This window comes from Elephantulus edwardii, unplaced genomic scaffold, assembly GCF_000299155.1.
Source record: "Elephantulus edwardii isolate Elephantulus edwardi_28Jun2011 unplaced genomic scaffold, EleEdw1.0 scaffold00020, whole genome shotgun sequence".
Taxonomy (NCBI): domain Eukaryota; kingdom Metazoa; phylum Chordata; class Mammalia; order Macroscelidea; family Macroscelididae; genus Elephantulus; species Elephantulus edwardii.
In genome coordinates, this window is record NW_006399770.1 from 91,080 (window position 1) to 102,763 (window position 11,684).

An 11,684-nucleotide genomic window follows, 5' to 3' on the forward strand; every position below is an offset into this window, starting at 1 on the left:
TTCAAACCTCCAGAGAGGTGCTACCTTTGAGTTAGCAGTGCAACTCCCTGTGGACTATGCCACCAGGGTTCCCTACTGAGGCTACTAGAAGGTTACAATCTTGAGGGGGAGGTAATACTTCAAAACATCGTGATTAGGGGGAAGGAAATGGGCAAAAAGACAGGGTAATGCTGGGCAAGATCCAGTGGTGATTAGTTTTATAAAACATAATGAATGAGAATGATTGTATGAAACACAAAGTGAATAAAAAAATAGTGTGAAACAAAATATGTATGAGTTTTGTAAACAAATCAATTTTAAAAAAAAACAAATCAATTTTTAAAAGCAACACTCAGCATGATTAGTTAAAAATAACCAAGAGCTCCAATGTATGATAGAATGTATAATATCTTTTAGCATATACAAAAATCACCTGTATTCTTTTTTTTTTTTAATTGATATGGCATTCTGATCTCTAAGAGGATTGGGTTGGGGTCCAAGCATTTGTATTTCCTTTTTAAAAATTTTATTGTGGGAAACCTAAAACACAGATCAAATTGAATAATTATTTTCCACACAACCCACTGTCTATGAAATAGTGAGCTTTGATGGCCCCCGTGACTCTGGGAAAGTGTGCTGCTAACCCAAAGATGGCACCACTCTAGTGGCTCAGAGTCACCAGCAGCTCCACGGGAAAAAGAGGGAGAACTCCTGTGCTGTTTACAGTGTCCAGAGCGGGCTGGACGCTCAGCTGTCAGTCAGTGCTGACTCAACAGAAATGAGTTGGCATCACCTAGCTTCAATAGTATTCAGCATTTTTCTGATCTTGTTTCATGGCACCTTCTGTTTCACTTATTTACTGCTGTCTCACAAACTACCTAAAACAGCCACTTCGTTATCTTCTTTCTGTGTTGACTAAGCTCAGCAGGTGGTTCTTCTTAGCCATATCATATCTACCGAGACTTTAATTTCCTAGGGGCTCATTTGGTTCTGAGACGATGAGCATAGCTGGAACTGTTAGACTTCTTTTTGCTTCCATATGGTCTCAGAGCTGTTCCCTCCCCATGATTTCTGCACCAGGGTAACCTAATTTCTTACTTGGCGGTGGTTACAAAAACAAAAAGACAAAACCAAAACAAAACAAAAAAACCAAACTCTTTTCTCTGAATGTATCCTGGTTCATGGAGGTCCTATAGGACAGAGTAGAACTGCCCTATAGGGTTTCCAAGGAGGGAGCTCTGGTGCCCTGGTGTTAAGAAGCTGTGCTCTAATCTCAGTGGCACATGTTCAAATCCACCAGCTCTTCTGTGGGAGAAGAAGGATGGGCACTCTCCATCCATGTCATTTACTGCCTCTGAAAACTCAAGGAAGGGTAAGCTGTGGATCTTGATGGCACATAACAACAACAGCAACCTTTATAGCAGCACATTGTCACATCTTTCTTCTGCAAAGTTCCTGGCAGACAAGCTTTGAGCACTGTCACCAAGACTCTTTCCTGACAGTTCCGAACTCCTAATTAATCAACTAGGAATAAGTATAGTATCATGACGACTGCTTTTCTGTTGTTGATTTATGGCACATAAGGTTGCTCTGAGTCAGAATCAACTCAACAGGGTCTAACATTAATAGCAACATATGGTTTCAGGTGATAACTCTAAAGTCATAGACATTCCAAGAAATCTTGCCAGATTCTCTGTCTTTCTGCTCTTTTCCCAACTTGTTCCACAGTAATCTACTTTGATTAGTTTGGGGTTTTTTTAATAGAAATATATTTTTTTTAATAATTTTAATGAACATTTACAGAGAATTTGGATTTCCATTCATTCATTGCTGCACTTCTCTACCCGCCCAGCCCTCTCCCCCCGCCCCCCAGTTCGCTCCTCTCTTTCAAAAGTAAAAGAAAGACTCTCTCCCTGGGACACAATCCCCCCGCACCCCTCCCACTGCCCCAAGTACATTCCACTATGCATAGTGGAATGTACTTTGATTAGTTTTTAATGGATCTTTCTTAAAATTTAATGTGTATGTATTTGCTCCCCATTCCCTTTTTACACAGAAGGTAACATGAAACATTGTTTTCTACTCTTGCTTCCCCCTCCTCCAACTCAACTTTGTCTCACATAGTTTGGGAATCTTATTAGAAAGGGCCCATTCCTAGAGAAAGAGAGTTAAAATTAATATTCCTGGAAAAGTAGAGGATCAGCAAAAAAGAGGCAGGCCCTCAAAGAGCTGGATTGACACAGTAACTGCAACAATGTGCTTAAGCACAACAGAGATTGGGATGTTACAGGATTGAGTAAGGTTTAGTCCTATGTGCACAAGACTGCTAAGAGTTGGAGTTGATTCAGTGGCATCTAATAACAACATTAATTATGGAGGTCACTCCATATAAGCATATAGCGATTGTATTCATTTCTTTATGTATATAAAAATATTAGAGGGCACAGTATAATTGAAATAGAAGTGGGTTTAGATACACACACACACACACACATATGAGTATGAATTAGAGCATCATGTAAAATTTATTTCTTACTCTAGATAAAGCTCAAAAAAGTTTGAGCAATACTGATACTAAGAAAGTTCTATGTGGGAGCGAGGATTGGTTGTGAGAAAATAAGATGCATTAATAATAATGGGTGACTGGAATGTAAACATGGGAAACAGGTAAGAAGGCTTACTAGTTGGAAAATATGGACTTGGTGACAAAAAATAAAGCTGGAGATAGGATAATAGAATACTAGACAATCAAGAAGTTAGCCATTAAATACTTTTTTAGCAGAAACTTAAATGCAGACTATACACAAGGATTTCACCTGATGATTTGAACAGGAATCAGATCGATTACATCTGTGGAAAGGATCATTGAAGAAGTTCAGTATCAGCTATAAAAACTAGGCCAGGTGTTGACTGTGGAACAGACCATTAACTACTGATACGCAAGTTCAAACTAAAGCTAAAAAAGGTTAAATCAAATCCACAGGAATCAAAATTTGACTTTGAGTCTATCCCATCTGAATTTCAAAACCATCTCAGGAACAGGCTTGAGGTCTTGGACAAAGACCAGATGAGCTGTGGGACGATATGAAGAATATCATCCAGTGTACAACAGAATGAAACATTGCCCAACCTTACATCACCTGCGTAGAGAGTCATAATGGCTGAACATATCATAGCAACCACAGTATCAATCCATCTACTTGAGGATTTTTTTTCTTGACCTTCAGCTTTGCCAAGTGTGTCCTTCAGAGACTGTTTGCACCTGATAAAGTGTCCAAAGTATGTCATACAAAGTTTGCCACCTTTGATTCTAAGGAACATCTGCCTGTATTTTGGGAGTACATCTTTTAAGGCTTATGCATTCTGACATGCCAATAAAAATTTTTGTGTTCCATGTTCCTCATGAGAGTATGCATATGTAACATTATAAAATGTTAGCTAATTAGAACTTTAATTTCCTAGAGATGACATGGTAGCAAAATGCAAATTTCTGTTAAAATTACAGAGAATCTTTAAAAAAAAAAAGAATATTACTCAGGAAGAATGCAAAAGGTCACTACAAAGATGGAGTAGGAAGAAAAGACCAAGACAGTTATCAGAAGAGACTCTGAATATTGCACTTGAGCACCAAGAAACCAAAGCAAAGGGAAGAAATTAAGGAGCTGAACAGAAGATTTCAAAGAAGATTTCACAAGAAGACAGCAAAGTGTTACAATGAATGTGCAAAGAGCTGGAGTCAGAAAATCAAAAGGGCTGAACTCGCTTGGCATTTCTTAAGCTGAAGGAACTGAAGAACAAATTCAAGCCTTGAGTTGGCATACTTAAGGATGGTTTGGGCAGAATGTTAAATGATACAGGAAGCATTAAAAGACGAAAAGAATACACACACACTGTGTCAAAAAGAATTGGCTGGCACAAAAGAATTTCATGAAACAACATATGATCAAGAGGCAATGGTGATAAAGGAGGAAGTTCAAGCTTCTCTAGAAGGAATTGGCAAAGGCCCCAGAAATTGATGAAATACAAACTGACATATTTCAACTGATGCTGCCCTGGGTTTGCTCACTAGATTGTTCCAAGAAACTTGGAGAACAACCACCTGTCAACTGACTGGAAGAGATCCATATTTATTCCTTTTCCAAAAATAGGTGACCCAACAGAGTGTGGAAATTATTGAACAATATCACTAATATCACACGCAAGCAAAATCCTGCTGAAGATTATGGAAAAAAACAACTGGAACAGTATATTGACAGAGAACTTCCAGAAATACAAGCTAGGTTTAGAAGAGGCTGTAGCACTGGAGATATTATTGCCAATGTCAGGTGGATTTTGCCTGAAACCAAAAAGTACCAGAGGAATGTCTATCTGTGTTCCTTGGACTATGGAAAGGCATTTGACTGTGCAGATCATAACAAATTGTGGCACTTGATTGTGCTCATGCAAAACCTATACTTGGACCAGGAGTCAGTTGTTAGAAAGAGGAATGAAACAATGCCTGTTTCAATTAGGAAAGGAGTGCATCAGGGATGCTTCGTCTCCATAACCGAAAATCTGTATGCGGAACAGATTATTTGGGAGGCTGGACTTTATGAAGAGGAATGTGGCACCAGGACTGGAGGAAGACTCATCAATAACCTGCATTATGCAGATGATACAATCTTGCTTGCTGAAACTGAGAAGGACCTGAAGCATTTGCTGCAGAAGGTCAAGGACTATAGTTTTCAAGGTGGATTGAAACTTAATATCAAGAAGACTAAGATCTCACCACTGGACTAATTGGCAGCATCGATGATGGATGGAGAAAAGATCAAGGTTGTTAACAGTTTCAGCTTGCCCAGCACTCTTGGCACCAGCAGTCAGGAAATAAAAACACAAATTTCACTGGTGAAGTCTGCTGTCAGGGACCTCTCCAAAATGCTAAGGAGCGATGACATCAGTCTAGAGACTAAGGTGCACCTGATCCAGGCCATAGTTTTCACAATTACTTACTATGCTTCTGAGAGCTAGACAATGACTAAGGATGGCAGAAAAATTGATACCTTTGAGTTGTGCTGGAGAAGAGTAGAAAACAAATAGGTCTGTGTTAGGGAACGTGAATGAAGTTCCTCCTTGGAGGTAAGGATTTTGAAGCTCCATTTCACATATTTTGGGCATGAGCTATTGTACATAGGGTCACTCTGAGTCACAGGCAACTCGATAGCACATACCAACACCAACACCAACACCAACACCACGTTGTTAGGTTGGAATATTAGGGAAGACTTCATGGTGGAAGAGCCCTAGTGACACAGTGGCTTCAAGCTCAGGTGCCTAGTCAAAAGGCAAGCATCTGGAACCCACTAGCTGCTGTGCACAAGATAGTGTTAGCAGCCTGCTTCTAGGAGTGCAGCTTAAAAACCCTACAGGGCAGGTCTTCTACGGATCTCTGTAAGTCAGAATGGACTTAACAGCAACAGGTTTGGGTTTTTTGTTTGGGCAGATGTGGGCAGCATTGGAGATGGTCCTGCCTGACGAAGACAGTGTTTTCCACACAGGAGAAAGTGCATGGGGACTAGAAGGGGAAATTAGAAATATAAATCCAGGAAAGTAGAAATGCACAAATTGTGTTGGTAAATAACGAGATTCCCCAACCTGGCTTGGGCAGAAACTGGGAGTTTTCCCTGCACACTGTCCCTTGTATGCTTTCAAAAGCCAAAGAGTTGGTTTATTGATAGATTCCTAGAAAGTATTAATTATTCTTTTTTCCTTTAAATTAGGCTTTGAAACATCTCTTTACGAGTCACAGGACTGGCATTGGAAGAAAAGGATGTCGACTAACAACAGAAGATCTTGAAGCTTATATTTATGTTTTTTCTCAGCCTGGAGCATTAAGTGGTCCAATTAACTATTACAGAAATATCTTCAGGTCAGTATATTTTAAAAAAAATTGAATAATTCCATTTTATCCTGAATAGCAAATACTTTCTTTTTAAGATTACATTTACCTGTTATTCAAAGAGGGAGCTCTGGTGTAGTCCATAGAGAGCTGTGCTACTAACCTAAAGGAAACAAGTTCAAATCCACCAGCAGCTTTGCAGGAGACTCTTTTCCCATGCAATTTATAGCCTCAGGAAAGTTGGTGGAAGGTCACCTATGAGTTGGCTCTGAATTAAAGGAAATGAGTGAGTTGAGAGCTTATTCCAAAGCTCAAAAAGAATTGTAGTTGTTTTGAATAGTAGAGTCAGAACAGACCCATGGCTGACCCTCCAGCCAGTTTTCAAAGGCAGTAAATTGCACAGGAGTTGATTGCCTATTCTTCCATGGAGCAGATGGTGGTGATTTGAACTGCGTACTTTGCATTGGCTGCACAGCTGCCTACTGCTAACTCACTAGAGCTTCCTTCAAGAGTACTCTATTTTAATAAGTCGCTCAATAATTTTTTGATATTTCACACACAAACATAGTAGTATAGTTAATTACCCATATTGCCATCATTTCTTTTATTCTTCATTTTTTCTACTTCTTCACTCCCTTTGGATTATTATTTACATCATTTTAGTGATTTATTATAAGGTAGTTTATTCAATCAACAAACATTTAAGTGTTTTCTATGTCCTAGATTATGATGGCACTCAAGATACGATAAAAAACAAAACTAGACAAGTCCCTGATTTCACAAAGCTTGTTGAGCTGTGGAACAGACACTGATTTTAAAAATCACGGTTGTTAGGTGCCGTCGAGTGGACTTTATGAACAATTACTCTATCCTGTACCAACCTCACCATCTCTGACACACTCAAGCCCTTTGCTGCAGTCACTGTGCCTATCCACTTGCTTGAGGGTCTTCTCCTTCACCTACTCTCCATCCTTTTCCAAATGATGTCTCTCTCCAAGGAATAGCCTCTCCTAGCAACATAGTCAAAGTATGTGAAATGAAGCTTTGCTGTCTTTGCCTCCAACGAGCACTCTAGCTGCACCTTCTCCAAGATATATTTGTTCTTTTGCCAGTCCATGGACTATTCGGTACTCTTCTCCAACCCCCACTTCAAAGACATCAAGCATAATTCTAAGCTAAAATAAAAGCCTTAATGGAGTTCTCAGAAAGTGTCTTGCAAAAAATACTTTGTCTAGATGCAGGGGTAAGACAAAAATTCTTCTCTGAGGAAATTATGTCTGAATAAAGAAGAATGGGTTAGGTGTTGACTAGATAAGCTTGGGAGTGGGACAGCTAGCATTCCAGAAAAATGAAACAGTATGCTCCAAACTATGTAGAAGGATGGTTGATTGTGGTCTCCTGTAACAGGGCGGAGGCACAAGAGTGAGGGCGGGAAGAAGGGCATGGGATGAGAGCAGGCTGGAGAGGTAGGGATGGAATAGCCAGGAGAGACAAGTCAAACATGCCAAGTATTGAAGAGCCATGAATGTGAAACCATTGAACAAGGGTGTCAAGCAGGAAAGAAGATCAATTCATTTGTGTTTGGTAAGTTCATGTGTGTCGTAATACAGATAAGATACTGAATGGGATGCAGAGTAAATATAGGGACACTGCAGTGACCCAAGTTGAAATGATAATAGTTTGACTAGTCTGAAAGCAGTGAAGATGGAGAGAAATGAGTCCATTTTGGGGATACTTAAGAGGCAAAATTGACGTAGCTTGGTGAACAAAAAGAAGATGGACATCAAGAATTTCTGGCTTGTACAACTGTCCTTATAGAGACAAAAAATATGAGAAGAGGACCAGATATGAAGGAAGGGCCAAGAATTGTATTGACCTTTGTAGACTAGTTGAATATGAGGTAGTGCCTTGGATATTTAAGTAGGCAGTTGTATAGTAGCGTTTGGAATTTTGAGGAGAGATCAAGAAGATATTTCCTGATATTTCCGGAATCAATGGCATAGAGATGATAACTGACACTTTGGTTCAGAAGCTCTTGTTTAGAGAGGAACTATAAAGTGAAATAATGGAGGCCTATCTATTTGAGTCTAAACTTTAAATAGGAAGAAACGATTTCTCTTGAGAATTAGCCACTATAGCATTCCAAAAAGAGAGGTATTTAAATTTATGCTACTTGCATGATAATGGAATTCTCAAGGCAGAAAATATATTTTAAAATAGGCGTAGGCTGGTAAAACTTTCTCAGAATCCTGACACAAAGAAAAACAAAACTTCTCTGGAAGATCTCAACTCAGAACTTTCCATTTCTGATCTCAGAGGTAAAGTCCCCAGAATATGAATTTATAATCCAGTCTGCTTACTAAAAATATTATTTCCCCATTAGTGTCAGCATACAAGTTCAATATGAATTTCCTATGAAATAGTAAAACTGAATAGTGCTGCTGCTGTTGTTATTTTTGTTGTGTACCATCGAGTTGGAACCAACCCACAGCTGACCCTCAAGCAGATTTTCAGAGGCAGTTAATCACACAGAAGATTGCCCATCCTTCTCTCATGGAGCATCTGGTGGACTCTAACAAGTATATTTTAACTTTTAAATATGTAACAGAAAAATAAAAATAAAACGGGAGAAAACATTAAGATAATATACAGAAAAACTATAAAGAGCTGAAAAAAACCAACCCCAAACCAACGTCTAGAAATGGAAAATATAAGTCATTTACATACACAATTCTATCTCTTTCTGTCACTGTCATCGCCAGTGAGTGATAACAGACTCTTAATGGACCCTCCAGCAGGTTTTCAAAGACTGTAAATGCACAGGAAATTGCCCAACTTTCTCCTTTGGAGCAGCTGATGGATTAGAATTGCTTGCCTTTGAGTTGGGCAGCACAATTCCTTACCCACTAGGCTACTAGAGCTCCATAAAATCTCATGTCATTGTACTGGGTGCCATCAAGTTGACTATGACTTATAATGTCCCTGTGAACAACAAATCTGAAATTTGTGCTATCCTGCACCATCCTCAAAACCAGAAATGCTGGAGGCCATTGTTATAGTCATTTATCTTTTGGGGAGGGAGTTAAAAAGCAGAGACAAACTCCACAGGCAAGTTAAAGAGTAAGACAAATAAAAGAATGTGTGTAGCATCAAATTGGATCTGACAAGTACAGGAGAAGATTGCCCCTCCTTCTCCAGCACAGCATCTGGTGGATTTGAACCATGTACCTCTGGGATTGCAGTGCAGCTTCTTGCCACTAGGCCACTAGAGCTCCCTACAAATAAGATAATTCTTAGAAAATTACCCATAATGTAGTTATGAGAGAGTAATAAATAGAAAAGATGGGTTGGAAGATAAATATAAAAATGCCAACATATATAAAATAGAAAGGGAATGCTAGTAACCTAATGGCAAGAAACTATGCTGCAATTCTGAAGACATATGGTTTGAGGCCACCAGCTGCTCTGTGGGAGAATGATAGGCAATCTCCTCCCGTGCGATTAATTGCTTCTGAAAACCTGCCAGAGGGTCAGTTATGAGTCAGTTCCAACTCAACAGTACATAATAAAAAACATATAGAATAGAATAGAAAAAAAGCAAAGGATTGGGGAGGGATATTACACACAATGCATGATTCTAAACCAGTTGAAGTGCAAACAAAACTATCAGTTTGAAAGAAACAGCAAAGGTGAAAAAGCAAAGCGGGATAATTATAATGCACAGAATAAGATGACAGAAACTAGTTCAGTGGGCCAACAATCGCAATAAATATGACTGTCTTAAACTTGTCTGCTAAAAGAGTATCAGATGGGATGTTTTCAAATCCAGCTATAATGCACAGTCAGGATGAAAATCCTAGCTATCTTGTGTTTCTAATAGTCACAATGAAAACATAACAGTACCAAATTGTTAAAAGTAAGGGGAGGGGGAAAGTAGGTGTTAGTTTAAATGAGATAAAAAAAAAATCTCTCAAACCCCTTCTTGAATATAGACCCAAGGGGAACATGGAGTTATACAAATAAAGGAAGTCAAATTCTATGCATCTTTTGGCTAACAACAAAACTTACAAATACTTTTATCTTCAGAAAATAGAAATACTAATTTAAAATGTATTTGTAGGTGGCAGTTTATCAAGCAACACAATGATTGCAAACTAAAAAACTCAATTCTTTGTTGATATTCCAGCAGGTTTCCAAGGATTTAAATGTCATGGGGGAGACTGTCCTTTTCCTCATGCTAAACCATAGGTGAATTTGAACCACCAGAAAGGTGCAGCCTCTGGGTTAGCAGCACAACTCCCCACAGAGCAGGCTACCAAAGCTCTTCAGTGATTGCATAGGCAGGTGGGGATGCTGGAGGCTACAGGTTACAGGATAGAACGGCGTTTAGGGCTCTTGTACATAGGGTCGCTGAGTCACAAATGACTCAATGGCACATAACAACAACAACAACAACAACATAATAATATCTGAAGTATAAACACTTGTTGCTGATATATTTGATGTTTTGTGTTTTTAAAAAATATATCATTTGCAAGAATAGTTGTTAAAAATAGAGAATTGCACATGTCATTAAAGTTTTCATTTTAGACAAAGCACAAGGATGACAGTTTTTATAATATTCTCAATCTGTACCTCTTTCATGAGCTAGCTTAATGATACAGAATAGTACATTTTAAGTAGTTTCTAAGGAAAGGGGGAAATATTCTATCTTTCTGTAGTACATTTCCTAACAGCTGTTCATTAGAAGGACCTTATGCCCAAGTACGAGCACATAGGATTCTGTTACTTGGCATAGAAAGGGGGAGGGGGAAAGCAGGCCTGTGAAGTTAAAAATGCTGAGATGTAGATCAGATCTAAGTTTTCCTTGCAAAATAACGGATGTCCAGAAGCTCAAATGATCCCCTCTGAGCACATCTTTGCATAGGGCAACCATAGCTAAGAATGTCATTGTCAATAATAATCTTAGACAATACGTGTTAAATGTGGAGCATATCAGAGATCATGAGGATGGCAATGGGTAGCAAGGATCCTATCTATTGTTCACAGGGTCACTGTGTGTCATAGTCAACTCAATAGCACCAAACAACTGATTATAGTCAGGAGAGGAGTCAGCCCTTAATCTTTCTGAACCCTGGTGGTGGTGGTTGTTTACAACACCACCACCACAACACCACCACCACCATAGAAAGAGCTCTGTGGGCCTGGTGGGTAGAAAGTTATGCTACCAAGCCAAAGGTGGGTGATTTTAATCTGTGGCCCCCAGGCCTGGTTTTAATTATTTTTGGTCAAACATTCTTCTAGGTCATATAGCCTTGGTGTGTCCACTTGCTGTACAGAGGTAACTCGTGGTTTCTGTGAAGCTGAACACTGTGACACTGATGCATCAAATGCAATAATGGTTACCCATGGTGGACAATGTTTGGTGGAGCTCCTCAATTAAACAAGCTTGGAAGCAGGAGTGGCATCCACTTCCAAAACAGCTTGCCCTCCAGAAACTCTGTGAACTTGGAGAAACGATGAAAGTTATACAGTTGTTCAGATCTTTTGTTCTTAGGGTCGCTATGAATTGTCTACAACTTGACAGTACTTAAAAACAAAAACAACAACAAAACCCTGGTGGTATTATAATTAAAGTGCCTTGCTACTAACTGAAAGGTGTTTCCAACTTATCAACTGCTCCATGGGAGAGAGATATGGCAGCCAATTCCAATAAAGATTGAAACCTTGGAAATTCTATGGGAAACTGTGCCCTGTAGGATCATTTGAAGTCAGAGCAATTTTGGTTCTTCTTATACCATAAATAGTATCTTTTTAGAGTTTTTTT

The 11,684-nt window shown here is 39.1% G+C and overlaps 1 protein-coding gene across 1 annotated transcript in view; it reads left to right on the forward strand.

The window, feature by feature from the left end:
• EPHX4 (epoxide hydrolase 4) overlaps positions 1-11,684 on the forward strand; it is a 57,099-nt gene that overhangs the window by 43,703 nt on the left and 1,712 nt on the right. The window contains exon 6 of the mRNA XM_006882474.1: positions 5,739-5,887. Within this exon, the coding sequence (XP_006882536.1) occupies positions 5,739-5,887 (149 nt within the window). The remainder of the gene's footprint in view (positions 1-5,738; positions 5,888-11,684) is intronic.